Genomic DNA, 20,664 nt, shown 5'->3' on the forward strand with positions numbered 1-20,664 from the left:
ACACCTCCCCCCCAAAGTCCTTCAGTGGAGCTGGAAGAGGGGAACAATGCACGCTGTCCCAGTAAAAAGGCTCTGCTCTTCCAAGGGACAGACTGGGGCTGTCCCGCAGGTATGCTGAGATGGAGGTGGGGGTGCAGAGCAGAGAGCACCCCACATTGGAAGCAAATCAGTGGGAAGGGCTGACCCCAGATGACTGTGGCAACTAAAGGCAGAAGAAGGAGAGCTGCCTGTCACCCTCTGTTGTGGTTACGTGAGGCACAACCTGCCACACAACTGTCAGCTAACGTTATTTCTAGCCGTTCAGCTCTCTGGCTCGAGCACGCATGACTCTCTCGTGGGCAGACTGAGATCCTGGTGCTCAGGAGCTGCCATCCCAACGCCAGCTCCAGCCGTCGGCTCTGCAAGAGCCATCCTGGATCGGACATGTTAGGAAAACGAGGGGCTGTGGCCAGAACTATTCCGCTCCTGAACAGCACCGGGTGTGCCACGCTTTGCTGAACTGGGTGGCACCTGAACACTGGTCTCGGGCTACACCTCCACGTGCAGGATCAGTGGCTGCACAAACAGAAATAATCCCACAGACCCATCACGCCTGCAAGCGCCCGGGAGCAGGGGGCTGCTGCGTGCTCCCGGGGGTGCACGGGGGCTGCGCTCTCCCCATCCCTGTGCAAGGAGTGGAACCATTTGTAAAAACAGATTGCAACTTTTAAAGTGTTAATTGGATCTCTTTCTAATCTAGCCCTGATTATACACACACACGCGAACACAAAAACTTACAGTCATCTGTTCCAAGGGCTAAGATCACTATTTTTTATAATGCAATTTAAAAATCTATTAATTCATTACATTGAGCCATACTTTGCATCTCTCTCCAACAGGATAATGGATGTGTTCTGTATCATAATTACAGCCTGATTTACAAACGAGTACAAATAAAATTAGAAGACATTTTACAGCTTGGAACACAGACTGGATTGTGAGCATTATCCAAGTCCCACCGCTTTCGGCTTTAACAAGTGGGAAAGGCTGAAAAGCGCCTGGTATCTTACAGTGACAACAGTAGCACGAGGCTGCTGCTGGCCTTTGCTTGCTTGTTGTTTTGGACGGGAAAGTCATGGTCTTACGAAGTATTTCCCTAGCCTAAGTCATGCAGAATCGGAGAATAATTTAGGCTCGAAGGGACATCTGCAGGCCAGGTGTGCTTTTGAGCAGAGGAGTTCCCCCACGACTGGACACTGCATGGATGAAACACTGCATGAAATGGAAGGAGGATGCAACTAACTACAAGGACCAGAGAAGCTGCAGCTCTCGAGTGTTCCTTGCTCAGGAGAGCAGCTGGTCTGTCACTGTCCTTCCAGGCCAGGTCTGCCCAGGATCTGCCCCTGTGGCCTCTTCCATAGGTGGTACCTGGCTTGCTTAGAATGGTACAAGAGACTCACTCTTCCTTCCCATCTCTTTTTCAAACCTTTCTTCCATCAGCTCAATTAACAGCAAAAAGGGAAAAGTCCAAGAAGCACAACACAGAGGCTTGAGAAAGGTCAGGCCTTCCTGCTAGCCAATTATTCCTAAAAACCAAGGTGGAGGGTGTGTGTGCATACCTGACACCAACCCTAACTGCTGGATGAACTGGGACTCAGCCCACCCTCAAGGCCCCCTCCCTGAGCAAAGAGGGGACCCCTCTGCTCTGTGCCGGGTGGCCGGGACAGCCGAGTGGCCACACACCCCCCTAGTGTGACAGCCTGGCTGGTGCAAAATGCCTCCAGGAGATACTGGAAAGCAGCTCCCCCAGGCAGATCACGGGGTGGGCTGCAACGCCTACGTGCCAGGCTGGATGCGTTCACACATCTCGCGGCGCTGAGCTCCCGTCTCTCCGCAGCTGAGTCAGTCCCTTGTCTCTGCAGGGAGCCAGGAGGAGTCTGGACCGTGCCTGGGGCTCTGAGCCACCACCACCCACAGGTGGCTGCTCCAGCCCCAGAGTGAGCTGTGTGATGGAGAAGAGACAGTGTGAGGCAGGTTAAAGCCAGGGGAGGCTTACCTTCCTGTCCAGAAAGGATGCGATCAGGCCGAAGTTCTTCGGATGCTGCATGAACCTATGGGAGCAAGAGGGAGAGGGTAAGTGTGGATGCCAGCTCTGACCCCCCTCACAGCTGGGCTGCCTTGCCCTGTACGCCTGGAGCAGCGAGGCCAGTTCCCCGAGGGACTTAGGAGTTTGAGAAAATATTTGTCTGCTGCTCAGCTTCCCAGAAAGACAGGAATTTTAAATTTAGCCCAGTGGAGCCAGGCTGGTTGGCAGCTTCGATGCACAGATTTTCATCGCAGGGTGGGAGAGAGCAGGGGGGCTGGCAGTGCCTGAGAGCTGCCTGTCCCCCTGCCCCATCGCACGGCCACCCGAGCCCGTACCAACGGCAGGACAAGCAGAGAGGATAGCTGCACAGCCAGCTGAGGCCTCAGGAACTGGCAAGGGAAGTGGGAGGAATCACTATCAGTGGCCGAGCAGAAGCACCCCACGGCACAGCCGGGGGGTGTCCCCGTCACTGAGCAGAACCCCAGACCTGGCTGAGCTGCCAGGAGCAGCTGCAGAGGATGGGAAGGAAAACACCAAACCCTGGGAGGAAGCAGAGAGCTGCCACGTTGCTCAAGGGATCCCTGGTGGCATGAAGGCTCTGAGGAACGCCACCTCCTGCCCAGCAAGCGGAGGAGCTGTCAGCAGGCTCCCGGGAGGGAGCATCGCCCGCTGAGGAGGGGGGGGAACTGTCCCCGGGTGAAAAGATGTCTCCTCCAACAAATCCCTTGGTCCAGGTGGTGGGGAAACACTGAAGGCCAACGAGCCCTTGGCACGAGGTGCTCCTGCTGGCAGGAGGACAGTTAACCGGTGCCTCGCCAAAGCACGGGGAGCCCGGTGCCTCGTGTGCCAGGGCTGGAGCCCGTTGGGCATGGGCAGCCTCTGCCAGCTCCCAGGAGCTGACAGCTCTGTGCCCTGGGGAAATGGATCGGAGACAAAAGGCAGGGGAGCTGCGGTGTGGGTGTAATGCGGGTGGGACATGGGGAGCAGCTCCGTGCCTCTGGCCCTGCCGGTGATGCCCCCGGGGCTGCTGGCTGAGCTCTCTCCTCCTGCCTTCACTGCTCAGCCCCACTGCCACAGTCAGGGCACAGAGCTGAGCTCAGCGAGGGTCTGACAGGCTCCAGCCACGGCAGCAGGACATGGGTGCTGCCACCCACCTGCCAATGCCCTTCTTTTCACAGGACACCCATCTGGTTTGGGTGGCACTACAAGGGCCCTGTCACTGTAACCGGTCACCAGAGCAAGGGGACCTCATCTCTGCTGCTGCCAGCACGAGTTTTTTTGGGTGACAGTGTGGGATGGGGAGGACATGGGAGCACGGACAGCAATGGGAGTGTGATGCTTGGGTGCTTAATGGGGTCCCCAGTCTCTACCCCACAGGCAGCTGCAGCCTTTCTAACACTGAGTGTCTTGAAGGGTAAAACTTACCCCCCAGATATAACACAGATACCATAGGAGATCCCCCAATACAAATGAATAAATAAGTAAAAAACCCCAAAAATTGCTAGAAACGCTAGGCAAAAAAAAACCGGCAGCAGTTGGGCTGCTCATACAGACTGGGATCACAGCAGAGCTGGAGCTGGCTTGTCATGCTGTACGCAGCGCAAACCAAGGGCTGATGAAGGGACAGGGTTTTCAAGGACATCATTTCAGTGATGCTAATGCAGCATCAGGGGCAATGCAGACAACAATCCACTGTTTTTCACAGGCCAAGACATGTCCCCACGATGAGGGACGGATGCTGTGTTCTCACGGTGCCCAGTATGACAGGGCCTTGATGACTGAGTGGGATCAGGGGGTACCACAGCCACCCCTGCTCCTGCACCAGCAAATCCCAGCCCTCCTGGGAGCAGGCTAGCGATGGGCTCTCAGCGAAGAGACCTGAAAGCCTGCCCAGAACAAATCAAATCAGACTCCTTCTCATGGTTAAGTTTTAATGGCTAAAATGACTTCAGACCTGGAGCTTGCAGTGCCCGGCTGTTTTCTCCAATAGCCCCCACCATCAGGGCTGAACAACAGGTTTTCACAGTCTTGGGAAGAGGCCGGCTCTGGGTCACAATCATGGGTGACACAACTCTGGTTCACCTTAAATACCCAGGACAGAAGCTGCAGCCCACAGGGCAGCTTATCTACCCACACACCGGGATCGGGGCGAGAGCTGGGGCAGGGCTCCCTTGGCCTTCCTTACAGCTCTTAAGTACCAATCTCTTAAAATGAGCTTTGGGAGAGCCCTGAAATCCTGCTGTATTTATGCCTCAAGCTCCACATCATCCACGGTGATGACACAGAAACCACCGTGCATAGCAGGATGCAAGAGTTGGGTGTGGATTCTTCCAGCCCCATTAGCCAGGCACGGCCCCGCCATTAAAGACCAAGTAATTAGCCTTTGCGTCATTTGTGGGCAAGCCTTGATGTTTGTAGTGTCACATTTTAAGGCTAATTAGCAATGAGGATTCTCCTCTACCAAAGGCTTGGAGCTGGTTTGCTTGTTTTGTTCTTTTTCCGTCCGTCTTGGCAATTGGTTATTTCAGCTGCAAACAGGAGTCGTCACAAGCAGGGACAGGGGGAGGGATCCTGGACGTGGACAGGCTTCCGGCGTGGCTGGCCAGGGGCCTGCTGGTAATCCACGGAGCCGTCCCACGATTGTCCGGAGGCCAAACTAAGGCAGTGCTGCTGCAAGGGACTAGGTGGCCCTGGCACACCCACATACCTCCACGTCCCTCATGTCCACAGCAGTGAGCCCCAGCAAAGCTCATGCTGCTGGAAGCTGAATTCCAGCTCTGTTTTTACAGACACACGGCACATTGGGGGCACCAAGAATGCTCCAGACCTCCGTGCAAACACATCTGGGTCCCCGCTGGGCTGTGAGATGCTGGGGAGTCTGGATGTGAGACTGAGCTGGGACCCACCGTTTGGCTGACAGCATGGTGGTACCCAGGGAAGGGATCAGCGATCCCCCAAGGGATCTCAGTCAGTAAAGCAAAGCTGTTCTCAAGCACTGCTTGCAAACAGGAGAAAGCACCACAGTCAGAGTTTTCACGTGTCTGATGCGGGAAGGTGTCCTTGGGAACAGCAGCTGGTGGCAAATCCTGCAGAGAGCAGGATGGAGCACTGAGGGATGGGCACTGCCTGGGCGCTGCAGCCTGAGGGATTCTGCATGGGGGCGTTGGATGATGACAGCCCCAATAATCCCTCTGGATACACAGTGCCTGAAGGACAGGCATGTAAATCCAAAAACCTAACAGTGTACAGAGCATTGAGTTTCACTGGCTTTATCCTTAAACTGATACAACAGGGGTCACAGTAGCAGAATAACTTCTAGTTCTCACCCTGTCAAGAGCAGCAGCTTCTCACACCGCTGCACGTGGGCACAAACACACCCACCATACAGAAAGGCCTGAGGTTTCTGTGCAGGTGCATCACCCTGCACCCAGGCCGAAGGCAACACAGCGACCGCAGCACGGGTCCCGGCCACGCATCCCAAGGGCTACGCAAAGAGAGAGAGAGAGAGAGGAGCGTGGGCTGCACTCACTTTTCCCGGAAGGTCTCCTTCTCCTGTTCGCTCCACATGTTCATCACCTGCCGGTCCTTGTAGACCTTCATGGGGTCATCCATGAGACCGTTCATGTTGATGAATTTAATGCGCTGCTGGTCAGCATCGTAGAGCATGGGCGGGATGACGGCAAGCTGGCGCATCTGCTTCTCCAGGTTCTTTGGGGAAAGCAGAGAGAACAGTTGGTCAGCACCACAGGCCCGTGGGGACCGCAGGGGACAGATGTTCGAGAGGAAAGGACAGGCGGAGGAACAGGAGAAATCAAAAGCAAGCACTAGACAGCTTTATTGCTAGAGTAATTGTAAATCAAACGCTGAAAGAGGCTATCGCTGTCAGCCAGGAAACAATTAATCTTTCATTTTGAAATAAAAGGCTTTAAGATACTGTGTGGAAATGTCTGACTTAAGCAAAACAGCTCCTGACCATGACAACAGACAAGTCAAAGCAGTACAGGGAGTGCAAACCCCTTCCCAGCCATCAAACCCACGGCCAGGTGGAGGTTCAGCCCACCCCACCCCAAAGTGCGAGGGAAGCAGGTCGGCTCTGCACAGCTTTCTGAAAGGGTGGGCAGAGGGAGATGCCGTGTTTCCCTTCCACAGGAAACCTAATACTGTTCCAGAAAGTTTAAAGTGCCACTCTAACCGGGCCATCATTCCTTTCTTTCCTCTTACTGCAACACCCTGGGATATAATCTGATGCCTTTACTCCATCCTATTCAAGTGCAAAGTTCATCCAGAGTCCCAGCCACACACCAGGACAGGACAGACCGGGCACACTGGTTTCCTTAAGTATTTGCCACAGAGCAGCTGATGTGATGTCCCATTTGTGCTGTCCCCTGCCCGAACACCAGGACTGTCCCTTTGCCTGAGTAGCTGGTGGTCCCCCTGCACAGGTCTGCCCTGCAGGGATGGAGGGATGCTCTGGCCATGCTCTTTCATTTGCAAGCAGCACCATCACTCCAAGCCCTCCCTGTCACCTGGGATGGCACTGGTCAGACATAAATCCCAACCTTGACCCAGGAAGGCCAGGTCTCAAGTGCTGTTATTTTAATTTACAGCTAGAGGCTGGTTCCTGGGTGAAGAGTAATGTCCAGCCCTTCCAGCAAGTTGCTGACCCAGGCCTGCCCAGCACCACTTTGCTTCCCCAATCGTTCTTCCTAGAACACAGCCCTCCACACAGCCATGGACGTTTCAGCTCATTTCATCACGTTCCTCATCCTCACTAGGACACCTCCCGTTTGGCAGCCGGCTGCTTTGGATGCCCCGGGGATGTCATCCCATCACGGTGGTCAGGGACAGCTCACAGCCAGAACATCGATCCTGACAACTGCAGACTGAAAGGAGAAAGCCCCTGTGCAGGCAGAGGGGCAGCTGGCAGGAGCGCTGCCTGCAGCTCAGAGCACAGGGCCTGTCCCTTCGCCTGGCAGGGGCTGGGGGAGCTGAGGCTGCAGATACACCCCGCCGGCGGGCAGCCAGCCCTCTCTCCTCTCCAGCAACGGGCCGGGGCAGAGAGCTGGCCCCTGCCGCCAGCAATGCTCCCCGGCTCTCACCTCCCTGCTCCTCCCAACTCTGAGGAGGGGCTGGAAGCTTTAAGGTCTCCTCTGAAACAAGCAAAGCAGTGCCGTGGGGCTCAGCAGAAGGGTATTGGGGTGGAGTTCAGCAGCACACTGTGGAGCAGGTCGGAGGCAATCGTCTAACGCTCCTCTTGGCCACAACCTCTGCAGAGCTGTGAAATTGCCCTCTGTTTCCGAGATCCATGTCCTCTGGCCTGTCACCTTAACTGGCTAGCAGCAAACTGCCTGGGACAGGGAGCAAACCGTGGCACACAGGCAGCAAACATCTCAGCTATTGCTGGGCAATGGCTGCTCTCCCCTCCCAAACGAGATCCATTCACTGCAGCTCGCCTCCGTGCCAAGAGAGAGGAACCCTTGTGAAACCAGATCCAAACGAAGCCAAGGTCACGGGGATGTTTCAAGATGAATGGAGCACTCCCAGAAGATGTGGGCCAACTGGCTCACATACAAACCATTCATTCCATAGGATTCCCCTGTGTCAAGCCGCACAGCCCATTCAAAACAAATCGAAACAGAAAAACCCCTCCACCCGGCAGCCAGGGCGCAGGCTCCCTTCCCTTCCCTTCCCACCTCTGCTTCCATTTTAAACCAATAGCCAGGAGCTGTTTGTGGGATGCTACCCAGGGTGAGCAGCACGCTGGGGTTTCAGGTCCCTAAGAGGCAGTCGAATGCCAGTAAACCCTGCTCACTGGCCACCAGCTCCTGGGGTCCTCTGCTCTACGTTTTGCTCCTGCAGAACCACTGCACAGCTCTGGTGTATCTCTCAGGCAGCTGGAAAGATGCAGCTGGGTATTAAACAAACACCACACTCTGGATCCTGTCCAGAAAGTGTATTAGGCATCATGGCAACCTCCCCAACCTCAGCATGGCCTGAAGTTAGTAGGATTTGGTATCAGATTTCACTGTGGGACCTGGCGGTGCTCTCCTGGCTTCCTCAAAGAGTGGAGTGAGAGGTGAAGAGGAGGAGAAAGGATAACCCGGTCTCACCTCTTGTTCTGAGAGCCCGTCGATGATTTCCGACACCTCGTGCTCGCTGCGCGCGGCCGACATGGAGAGCCCGCCGCTGCCTCTCTGTCCTACCCTGCTGGGAAAGGGCAGTGAAACACTCAGACACTGATGCTCCGTTTTGTAAACCACTTCCACAACTGATCGCTGGCCCTGTTGTCCTTGTTGACCATATCTCAACACCCCATCCAGGCCACCCCATCCCACACTGGGGGAATGGCGCCTGCTGCAGCCCCGTAGGCTCTGACACCACTTGCTCCTGCCCGGAGAGCACCGTCCCCTGCGTCCCCTGGGTTTAGGGGCTCACAAGTTGAGAGCCTCAACCAACCTTCCTTACCTGTGCCAAGAGCCGCCCCCTGGATCACTACAACAGAAGGATACTTCATACCCAACCATACTGCTCCCCCACTATTTTCTCCTGTTGATTGCAGGGCAGCAATGGCATAAATGCATCTGTTTGCACCGAGCCCTGAGCACTGTGCCACTGCATCTCGTTTGAAAATGCTGCAGGAACTTTTAAATCAAAACCAGCCATTGACATCTTTCCTCCCCAGTATCACCCAACACAACAGGCATGCATCCCAAAAAATTAAAACTTTGGTTATTAAGCATGGAAAAGCTTAAAACATTTCCCAGCACCATTTCTCCCCTTCTCTTTAAAACAAAATAAAGGCACTGATTAGGAAGTTTGGATGCATTCAGCTGTTCACAGGGCACAAGGACAGGTTGCTGGCACAAGGATTTGGGTTCTGCACACATCAGGTGTCCCTGGGCAAGATCCCGGGGCTAAAATGGGAAGGACGGGGAGTTTTTAGCAAGATGGGTGGAGGATCATGAAATTTTGTCTCCTCCTGGCAGTAAACAATATGACCTCAGTTGAGCTTCCAGTGAGGAGGAGAGGATGAGACAGACAGGGGACATCCCTTTCAGTGAGACACTTTGCCCCTTTGATATTGTCTGCAGTCATTCCTACAACCTCCACAGAACTTTCTTCTCGCCACCCATGCTCCAATCAAAGCATGTGCATGTATTAAATCATCAACACGACCAAATCCATCTGCAAGTCTTGTTGTACATCTTCATTTAGGCCCACCAGTAAGGTGGGAATTAGCACCACCCTGGCCAGCACAAGGGAGCTGCCCCTTGCCTGGATGTGGCAAGCCAGATCAGCAGCACAGGGGAGATGGGCAACCACATTTCTGACATTTTCCTTCTCTCTTGGCTCTGTGCTCAGCCACGCTGGGGAAAAAAGTAGCAAAGCTGCTCGTCTGTTGGCTTCTGCATCAAAGAGAAGGGGAGAAAAGGGACCAACCACCATCCCAGCCCACTCCTCCCCCAAACAAATCCCACCCCCATCCCCAAAGAAAAGAGAAAGGCTGTCTGATACCAGCTCAGCCCCTTCCTACCGCTTCTCCTCTAACCTCTGCATGCGCTCTTGCAGTTCCCGCTGCTTCCGGATCTCTGGGAATTGCTTCTCATAGTATTCCCGCACTTTGCTCTCTTTGGCACGGCGCCGGGGGTTATTTTCAATACGTTCTACTTTTTTTTCCCAGGCCTCCATCAGCTGGTCATAGCGCTGGCAAAACTTCTGTTCCTGAAAGGGCAGAGGGAGAGAGGGAGCTCAGGAGGCGTGCCGAGGAAGGGCAGCTCCTCCAGGCCTGTCCTTCGATGGCTGCTCAGGCTGAGCGTGAGTCATGTTGCTTAAAGAAATACGGTTTATTAGGACATGGACACGCTCCAGGGTCTGGGACCAACCCAAGGGTGAATTCTCAAAACAGGCCATTAGGTACCCTCAGGCTTTTGCCTTCCAAACCCAACATCCTCGCTGAAACCAGGACTCTCACCCAGCGTGGCTGTGCCCACCCACCACACTGCTGGCCGAGCACCCTCCAGCACCTTGGGTGCTGGATTTGGCAACCAAAGCCCCAGCGCTGGGGAGGGAGCCCCTGCTCCAACACTGCTGGCCACACACAGGGAGAGGGCAAGTTGCCTGGCTGAGGCCACCAAGCAAGAAGGGACTGAAGCATGGCCTTGGGAGGGCACACAGGAGGGCAGGAGAGCAGGTCCCCGCCGCATGAGCAGAGCTGTGTGATTTCAGAGCTGCCATTTCCCCTGGCTGGAGCCGCCAGCTCGCCGTGCTGGGGAGATGCTGGCCAAGGCACGGTGTGCTGCAGTGCCCACAGCCAGGCACCCCTTCCCTCCACACACACACCAGCCCCGGAGCTCACGGCTCAGCACCAGCAACGCCAACAGGACGAGGCACTGCACATGGGTCTGACTCCCCGGAAGCAAAAGCCAGGTACCCGGCCCCTGTCTGCGGCCATAGGTTGGGGTGGCCCAGCCATACCATGATGCTACCAGCTCCTCCACCATCCTGGAAAGCAAAAGCATTTTGTTGGCTGCTGGTCCTCCTCCTTTTTGGCCCAGGAGCAGGGTGAGTGCATCCCCACCGGGGGCAAACCCAGGCTCTGCCAAAATGTGGCGCTGCGAGGGGTTTCCATGCCGTGTCTCTCCTGGTGACATCCTCACAGCACACCCACCCGCCTGCCCACAGAGCTCCAGCACTACGCTCCTCCCTGGTACTGATGGGACCAGTCCAGTAACCATAACATTAAAATATCATTTGCAACACAAATGAGCCTTCTCCACCACCCCCTGAATCGCTCCTCCCTCCTCCAGCCACCCTCTTGCTGGAGGATGACGCCCATGGACAAGCTGAGGTCCCACTGGGAAGATGCTTGGCCACAATCCTGGATGGCTGCAGTGGTGACAGGAGAAATGGCACCCAACCTCACATGGAAGCAGCTGGGTAACCGGAGGGGGTTTTAAGGTTTCATTCTGAGTGAAATAAATGCCTCCTAGGCCCCAAATCAGGAAGCGAAAGCAGATGTCGTTCTGCAAAATAATCAATGGCAAACCCCAGGTTGCCTCCCGCCCCCCACTCCGCTTTCCAGAACGGGCGGCTCAGCACCGGCACGCTGAGTGTTGTGCTCGGCACCGCAGCAGAGACAGCGGGAATCCAGATTTCCAAGCAATAAACTCCTCTCTTGCCATTGCCACCCCACGACTGGGGAGAAGTCCAAAGCTGTAGGATATCCCAGATGTGCTCTGTTCTTGTCTTACTTGCTCTCAGCCACCAAAAATAAATGGGGACAGGTGAAAAAAAACAACCCCAAACCAATGGAAATGCCCGATTCCAGGTCAGGAGGCAGCTGGGTTACCCCAAGCCAAGCGGGTCACTCATGCTGTGGACGCCAAGCACTGGCAGCTCCACGGCCCGTGGCTAGTGCCAGGCACCCACAGCAATCTGTGGCCAGCGTTGCGCCGATCCTGGCACGTGGATTTGGTCCAGCCACCCTGGACCTGGCAATAACCCAAGCACAGCAACACGTCCTGTGATCCCTGTGACTTCCTGGAGGCACCTCGACAATGATGTGGGGCGGGCAAAACCCCTCAAACCCCGCACCTGATGCAGAATAACAATCCCCCCTGCAAATTAATTAATTCCCATTTGAATGCCCAGAGCCAGAGGCTTTCCTGCCCTGCAAGGATGCACAGGAGATGCTTGGGTTTCATCAGGAGCCAAAGGAAACAGCTGTACGATGAAAGTGAGGAATGAGAACAAAAATAAAAATGCCCTAAAAGCCACCAAGGGGAATCTTGAGCTGTGGGCAAGGAGCTATAGGTAATGCCAACAGACCACGGCAGCTTGGAGAAATCACAGCTGCTGCATTTTCACCCCTCCTGAAGCGATGCTATCGGCCCCTTGAAAACGAGAGCTCCCACCCTGCCAGCAAATCTGCTACATCCTCCTGCTTTCAGAGCATTTGGGAAGAGGCTAAAAATACCCCGCAAAGTTTATCAAGCCTCAGTGCCGGGAGGCAGCCGGTGCCCCGTGCTGTGTGCCAGCCCGTGGCGGGGCCGGGGAGCAGCCCAGCACGAGGGCTCGGTCTGGTGAAAAGCTTCGAGGCTTTGAAAGGTTTTTCATTCCCCGTGGGAATGAGGCAGTGTTGGGTTCCGCATCGCCACCGCCCCAGCAGAGCTGCCTGGCACAGCCACCAGGCTGTTCACAGACGGCAGGGCGGCTCTTTTTCTTCCTTTTCCTCCACTCTTCGGGACAACTCAGTGAAAGCTTTATCCAGAATTCCTCTTTTAAGAAAGTGGTATTTGCAGATGGAAAAAGCAACATCAAAATCACGCTGCTGATTTCGCCAGGAGCTGCCACCCTGGCAGCAGGGCAGGTAGTGCCAAAGCTCCACACTCACATGACCCAGGTCTCAGAGCCCAGCTCCGCTATGGACCAGCCAAACACTTCTGACTTGCATCTGCTTTCTTAAAGCCCCTTCCCACCACGGAGCAAAGAGATCCTTCCTGCCATGCAAGCTTCAACCCCCACCTCAGCGGGGCTGGCGTGCAGCACCCCTGTCTAGCGCTTTTTTGGTCCAGCTGGGAATACATGCACCCTGCAACCTTTTGCCATCCTTCAAAAGCCAAGATTCCAGGCACCTGATAGCACTGTGCTTTCCTCAGATCTTCACAGCTCGATCACCAGGAGAAGCTCCCGGTCAGGCACTTCAGGAGCAGAAGCATCTATTCCTTCTTCAAGCATCCTCTGAGCAGCCTTAAGCAATCGTGTCCATTCCTGAGCAACCGTCTGTGCTGGCTTTTAGCATCGGTGCTTCCTCTGCTCCCCTTCCCGGCTGGGCTCACCAGCTCATCAGCCTCCCAATCACACAAGTAAGTGATGGCGAGCCAAATCGGACTTGACATGCGTATCTAAAAATGGATGAATAGTAACGCCGCCGTAGCAGCTGAAGGCAGTTTGTAGGCTGTGCCAAGCCCGAGCCCTCCCGCAGCCCACGCTCTCGCAGCTCCAGGGAATGGAGCAGCTCTTCGGAGAGGAGGAAAAGAGCGAAGGTGACAGGAGGAACCAGTCCAATTCTTATGCAAGCCCCATGGTTTTCTCTCCCTGGCTGATGGAGATAAATCTCTCACAGCCAGAAAAGCTCCCTTCACCCTTCTCTCTCTGCAGCATCACCCCTCTGATGGCAATTAACGTCTTCTGCTGTGCCGACCTCAGTAGAGGCAGGAGGAAGCCCTGTAGATCCTCTGGTGGAGGACTCAGGGCTGGACCCCACAGGAACCAAGCTCTGACCCTGCTCCAGCCGGCCCTGGGCAGTGACAATACCCCAGAAAGTAAAAGAGTCAGAAAGAAACGCTGGCACGTAGATGGGCTTTGCTAAAAATAGGGTCTGCTACAAAATAGGCAGAAAAATAGCTAAGCGTACCCATTTTGCAAACAGAATCAGCAAATGTATTCACTTTGCAAATTCAGCAACCGTATGTTGCCTATTTTGTAGAATAGGCAAAATGCTTCCCTAAACTGAAAAATCCCCTTTCAAGGACACTGAATAAACCGGCTGGCAGAAATTCACCTATTTTGCATGACAGGCGACTTTACTGCAAGCCGTATTTTAGGAACCATGCTCTTGCAGCCTAATTAAACCTTTTCCCTCAGCTCCTCGATATTCACAACAGAGCGACTCACTCTAGATTTTGTGCAGTAACCGGCCATTTCCATCAGAAAGCAGCTCCTGGGCACTTCCCTTCTGGTTCCAGTAAAACCACATGAAGCTCTGCAATCCCTGTTTTGAGGAAGGGAATATTGATCCGCTTCCCACAACTGCAGAAGTGCTCAGCTGCGGCAGGCGAGATGCCCTGAGCAGCACCGGCTGCCACGCCGCGTCGTGCTGGAAGTGTACACCTTACAGCCCCTTGCTAGAAATCTGGAAGAAGTTTTATCACGGAAAAGACTAAACAAACACGTATTTGGACACAAACGGGAGACATAATTATCCCTTTGGAGTGCAAGATCTCTGGCTTTTGGAAGATGGCTACAATATGGGGAAAAAATACGAAGATCATTCGATCACTGGCTCAGAAATGTCTGTGTAAACAGCCTCACTGGAAGTTTCTTTTAAAGGCAGAGCCTTCCAACCATTTCCCAGGATGATTAGTTTGAATTTTTCCAACAATTCCTCCCAACCAGAGCACTTCTGTTCAAAACCAGCACCAAAGTCGCTGAGAAATCCTGCACCATTGGCAACTTAAGATGCTAACACCAGTACCTGAGCCTGCCTCAGAACAGAGACACCGAGTCAGGAACCAGTATTCACATTTTCCACGTAAAATGTGAAGCCCTGCGTCATGAGCTGAATCACCCTTCATGGAAAGACGCCGCAAAATCCACCTTCCCAGTGGGAGCTGTTGGTTGCTTCTGACATTTCCCCTTCTGTGCTGGTTTTGCCTCCCAACTCCCACTGGGGACTACCACAGGCAACTGTCAGTGCTGAAAACGCGTAACTTCTGTAAATCCCACTTGAACTTTCTCCTCTATTTACTAGGAACTTGCAACAAACGCTTCTGAAGTCTCAAAACAAAGCCCACCTTCCCCCTTACCTAACAAAGAACAGTTTCCTTGAAGGACACTGAAACTATCTTGCAGGCAAAGCTGCCTAGAAATGAACTGGTGCAGAGCTTGATTTTTGTTTTAAACCACAAATTCCTAGAACATGGCTCTGCGGTCAGCTGGAAAGAGTCAGATCAGTCTTCAGACCATTTATAGCAAGCAGAGTCAGCTTGTTTTGCACCTCTCTTAAGGTTCGATTACTCACAAAATAGACATTTACACTGAATAGGCTCTCTGAGATCAATGAAGGGCTCTGCTGTGATTAAGTGAATCCCACGTGTTTGCTCTGCAGGGGGCACTTGTGGAGGGAGGTGTTGCCTGCAGCAGGATGGGGGACCTCTCCTTTACATCCAAGCTATTTTTAGTGTAAGAGATTCCACAGCAATGCAACAGGCGAAGTACTCAGCACCAGCACCTCCCTGCTGGAAAACGTCCTTTTCTTTCTTACATAATAAATTACACTGCTTTATACATGTAAAATAAGGTATAAGGGAATTACTTACCCACTGTTTGCGAGCATGATTTCTCCTCTTAAAGTACAAAATTAACTTTTTCCGCATTGCCTGGTTTCTGTAAAGAAAAGAAGAGATGAGATCTGATTAACAAGGCAGCTAAAATCCAAAGCCTGGCTTTCCCCACTCCCAAAGGAGTTCGCAGCACAGTTTCCACCTTAACTTGAAATTGCATCAACTTCAGAGCAGCAAATGCAGTTACTGGGAACCTCGCGCCAGCTTAGAGAAAGACCAACAAACCCTCTGACACAAGGAACTTCACCCACATCTGCTGGGAAAACCAGGACTAAGGTTGAGAACCTGAGTTCATAAACTCCCAATTCTGCAAACCTTTACTGTGAGCTCAGCACTGAACAGGGCAGACGTTCAGCTCTGCATTTCCCGACAGGCCAGGCTGTTTCTTGATTATTTTTACATTTTGACCTGTAAAAACCCAATGGGGCCCCAAGAGTTGGGGGGCTCAGGCCAAGCTCTGCTTGTGGGAGATGGCTCCCCCAGCACCCCGAGCCACCCCAGTCCCCAAGGCCAGCAGCGAGGGAGCTGTCAGCACACACACACACTCACAAGGGGTTATTCACCCCTGGGCTCCGAGGGGCTGATAAGGAGGCAGAACTGTGGCAGGGCTTGCAGCACATATCTCCTAACCTCTTGCTTTTTTGGAACCGCGCCTAAAAAAGCTGCAAACAAACCAGCCAAGAAAGTTCAGCCACTTGCAGAATTGGGACCTCAAGAGAGAAACTAGCCGCTGCAACCACAACCAACCCAGACACTCCCCTGGTTTCTTCTTCTTTCTACTTTCTAAAGACAACATGAAATAATTGCTCAAAGAGAAGCAGCGCCAAAGCAGTAAGGAGCTGGAGAGGCTGCACAAGCTCCCAGAGTCTGCACAAACCCAGGAGTTGAGCTTCTACAGTTGTTGGTGCTGCTAATATTCACAGCAATAAAATCTCTAGGTAAAAGGTAGAGACCAGGGGCAAAGGAGTTTCCTTAAGTCTTTTATCCTGATTAAAGGCAGAGCTGCAGTGTGTAATTACTGATCAGGAGCTTAACAGTCTCATGTAGGCACGTTCTGCAGGATTTAGCAGAATGAAAAGACACACTCGCTGCTTCCTCATTCCCCTCTCTGTCTCATTCCCTGGCTAGTGAAGAGGGAAAAAACCACCCTCCTCCCCCCATAAACCTCTAAAGCTAATCAGCAGCAAAAGACACTGTTTGGGAAGAGGCAGAGGATCCAGCTCACAGGGAGGATTGGGGGCAGTCCTGGCTTAATTTGAGGATGAAGAGCATCCCAAAATTTTTCACTTCTCAAACTTCCTTCTTGCTACATCCCTAAAAAGGGGACATATGGGGGGAGTGACAGCGATCCCGCAGCAAATGCTGCCCTGGGGACCCCAGGTCCCTCCAGCCAAGGCTGCACCTCTGCTCTCCCAGCCTGCCTGCACGCGGGGGCCTGGGGGCACCATCGTAATACCATCCCCAAACAATTAGTGGGTTTATTTAGGACAGCAATTCCTTGGGCGTGGGGTCTTCAACCACCACTACCTCCAAGATCAAATACAACTGCTAGAGGAAAGGCAGCAGGATTTGGGACAGGGATCATTTCTTCTCTAGCACCGCAAGGCCACACTCAGTTTTGTGGCCTCTTTTTAGTTTACCAAGGAAGAAACACATCAGGCTTGATTCTTGTTCCTAACAGTACCATTTGGATTTTGTAACCTTCTGTTTTTCCCTCTTAATTAGCTACCAGAGGTACAGGATACATGCAGAGTCCCCAAACACTGCCTGAGCTACACTACATCCTCATTCCCTTTGGCTTTGCCATGAACACTTTGGTGCAAAAACAGACCTCAATTTCCAAGGCAGCACTAGCAAGTGCCACTTGTAACTCCTCCTACAAACAGAAAACACCAGCTACTGGCCAGGAACAAGACTCCAGTATCGCCAGCTCGAGCCACTGGTGGGTAGAGGCATGGAACCCCAAATCCCCAGGCAGTCCCAATTCCAGGCAGCACCAGCATCAGAAGGCACGGCCAAGCGACGGCGCCGAAGGCTCCTGCAGAGCAGACACTTGGATCCACAGAGGTTTTCTGAGCGAGGGCTTGAATATCAAGCCATGGCCTTTGATTCTGTTTCAGAAATCAAAGTAGCATTGATCATTAGAGGGGGAGGAATATAATAAATCCATGCAAAGGGCACTTTCTGCCCGTGCTCCTTTCTGACGGCATGTTTACAAAGGACCTGCTGTTGTTCCAAGCTGCACTGAAAAGACTAGAGGCCACCTCATTAGATACATTAATAAACATTGCTGCCAAAGGCTTCTCCCTGCTGGAACACACAACACAACCATCTCTTCTTTCTCTCAGTGTGGTGCATCCACCAAGGACCCTCAGAGAGGGTTGCAGGTGACTGGCTGAGCTAAACCTCACCACTCACCTCTGCTCAAACAGCACTCACCTGCCTTTACAAATCAGGCAAACTGAGGCACAGAGCTGCAGTGACATCTGTGTGCTTGTGCAGGGAGGGAGGCATAAGAAACGAGGGCTGTGCTGTGCCAAATGCTCCAGAGCATCCACCTCTGGACCCACAGGCGAGGTCACTCCAGCAGCATCCAGCACCCATTTGCCTGCCCCGCACACCAGGCACAACTCTGCCACTCCTGCACCAGACTGAGCCCCGGCTCCTCACGTGCTCCCTCATCCCTTCGCCTCGCACAGGGCGAGCTCTTGTCACCAGCTCCAGCACCACAGCGGGCAGCAATTCCTCCTATGGAGACCCCGCCACACACATTTCCTTCCAAGGCTTCAGCTCTGCACCAATGAGCTCCGACAGGACACTGTGCCCAAAAGACACATTCCCATTGTTTGTTTATCCTGATTCTGATGGAAACTCTAACACTGGAAAATTGCTGGGGTGATGCTAAGGATGATTATGTGTGCAATGGGCCCCCAGCAAGGGGTCATGGATTGTCCCCTTGGGGCCAGCACAGCTAAATCAACCCCACACCACCCCCACGCCAGCCTGAGCGACATCCAGGAGCAAGGTGGGATTTTATCATGTTGCTGCTGGATCTGCCACCCAAGTTATCAGGAAACAGGAGAGTAAATAAAGAAAATTAGCAGCTCTTACGCAGCTGATGTGTTGCCTTGAGTTTTGCATCATGGCTGACCTTGAAAGTGCTAATACAGGCAAAGACTTAATGGCTCCGCAGCTGCAAAAATCAGGAATGCCTTGAAAGCCAGTGTCTGTTTACCACTGCCAAGGCTGAAGCAATCAAAGAGTGAAAGGATTAAAAACAACAACAAACTCCCCTCATACCCTAAATGTTTTTGCCACTTTATCTTTTTTTTTTTTTTTTTTGCATAAGGTCAACCTTTCAAAGGTTAATACAATCCCGGTAAATATAAATAGGCTTCCCAGCTTATCTTGCTACATGTACTGCTGTTACTTAGAAACCATTTGCAGGGAGGTTAATTCGGGCCACACGCCTCCAAAGCACACGCTGTGCTCCCTGGGCAAATCAAAGAGCCAAGCACAACTGCTGCGGCACAGGCGGGGAAGGTAAGGGCTGTCTGCTGGGAGTCTTGCACAGAAATAACCAGTGTGGAACAGCACATGGGAAAGGTCGCTTTTGCAACGCGCAAACCCTCCTTCATCGTCCTCCTCGGCAGCCTGAATCCTTGCAGCTCCCTGCCCGAGGTTTGCTGGGGCTCAGGAAAAGCGTCAAGGATGGAGACCTGACCAGCACAGCCTCGGCGGGGTGAAGAAATCAGGCACTCCACAGGCAGAAGGAATGGAGGCTCCTTAGATAAAGCAACAGTGACTCTTGTGGACAGTTTTAAGTATTGCTGGGCTGGCACATCACACAGCACGCCGGGTCCGGAGGACACGCGAGTTCCCTGCCCGCTCCTCAGGGGTGCCCCACGCTGCTGCTGCGGCAGGGCAGGGGCAGGCTGGGATGGACCCAGCGACACACGGAGCTGCCCCAGCTGCTGGCAAGCTGGTGTTCGGGGGCTGCCAGATGGCACATTCTCGTCCTTGCAGTCAACAATTCGTCTAATTGATGCTGGAGCCCATCCGCGTTTCTGCCCTCCCCACAGCTGTGGGCTCCAGAGCTCCCTGGTGTACCTATGGGGAAAGACCTTCTTTCTGGTGGGCCCTCAGCTTCACGTGGTGTCCCCCACCACCGGCTGCAGTGACACGGTCAATAAACATTCCCCAGTCGCCTACGTCGGTGCAGCTCCGGTCTAACGCTTCCCTCTGAAGGCAGCGGCTCTTCTCCAAGGTGAGGACACTGTCTCCAGTCACCTTCTCCATGCCAAAAGCTTTATTCCAGCTCTTTGGGCACCAGAGGAGCTTTTCCTGCACCTTCTCTGCTCCTCTGCAGGGACAGGAGAGACCAGCCAGCGTGGGTCACAACCACCACAACCTTCCAGACAGACACTGACCTTGTGAGCTTCTGCAGACCCCAGGCATGGAGTTGCCTCCAGACAGTCCCCAAAATGGGGGCTCTCAGCCACACTCGGGGAGATGCAGCCTCACGCTGGAAGCCCAGAGCTTCTGCTCCTCTCAAGTGCTCTGCAAACACCTCAAGGATTTCTGTCGTTGTTGCTGGTGAGCTAACCCAGTGATGACCTCCCTCCTCAGCCCTGCGGGATGAAGGTAAGCCGAGCCTGCCACTGAGGCTGTGGGTGATTCAAGGTTTTTTCCCACATCAGAGGCCCATTTGTTTGCAGTCTGGGGTGGTGGAGGCTCTCAGGAGCAGCAGATCTCCAGCTTTAGGGGCCAGGTATCAAATAAACGAGTGCAGCAAGAGCCCCACTACCAGGCACCAGCCTGAAATGGGGCAAAACCAAGGTCAGGAGCCTGGGGCAGCCCCACCAGTGCCCAGCATCTCCCCACAAGCACCATCAGGCAGGAAGAGGGAACAGAGATCAAACAAGGTAAACCAAACTCAAAACTGGATGTCTGACTGTCACCTGCCACCAACACAGGAAGCAGGGATCTAATTTTGGATTTAATTCTGCAAGAGCTTTTTGTCCTTGAATAACTCATCCTCATTCCACAGTTCCACTGACCTAACTGGTGAGCCCCACACCTGAGCGTGGTTCTCAGATCCAGCCTCCAAAGCACCGAGTGGAAGACATCTCCCACTCCGTGCAAAGCAAGGAGAGCCCTGTGGGACCAGCCGTTTCCACCTTAACTAGCTTGGCGTAAAGTTGATTTTGTTTTTTCTGGCTTTCACAGTGGAGCCAGTCAAGGAGAGAACCTGTAACTCTGACTTTTGAGTTACTTGGCTCGAGTCCCCATGAATGACTTGGCTATGAATCTTCCGGAGGCTGCAATCTTAAAAGGATGTGCGTGCACGCATGCGTGTCGGTGCTGGCGTGTACACACATGTGGACACTGCCAAAGCCCTGGGATAAGACTCCCAAGGATACAAAGAGCCGATGCACCGCAGCACACCTGGCCCAGCCTGCCCACAGAGACCTT

The 20,664-nt window shown here is 53.5% G+C and overlaps 1 protein-coding gene across 1 annotated transcript in view; it reads right to left on the reverse strand.

Annotated features, from left to right (window-relative positions):
- The window catches only part of NCOR2 (nuclear receptor corepressor 2), a 255,287-nt gene that overhangs the window by 78,166 nt on the left and 156,457 nt on the right, over positions 1 to 20,664 (reverse strand). The window contains exons 9-13 of the mRNA XM_074921112.1: positions 15,166 to 15,232; positions 9,615 to 9,787; positions 8,176 to 8,269; positions 5,595 to 5,773; positions 2,036 to 2,090 (exon numbers count right to left, since the gene is read on the reverse strand). Of these exons, the coding sequence (XP_074777213.1) occupies positions 2,036 to 2,090; positions 5,595 to 5,773; positions 8,176 to 8,269; positions 9,615 to 9,787; positions 15,166 to 15,232 (568 nt within the window). The remainder of the gene's footprint in view (positions 1 to 2,035; positions 2,091 to 5,594; positions 5,774 to 8,175; positions 8,270 to 9,614; positions 9,788 to 15,165; positions 15,233 to 20,664) is intronic.

This window comes from Athene noctua, chromosome 17, assembly GCF_965140245.1.
Source record: "Athene noctua chromosome 17, bAthNoc1.hap1.1, whole genome shotgun sequence".
NCBI classification, from domain to species: domain Eukaryota; kingdom Metazoa; phylum Chordata; class Aves; order Strigiformes; family Strigidae; genus Athene; species Athene noctua.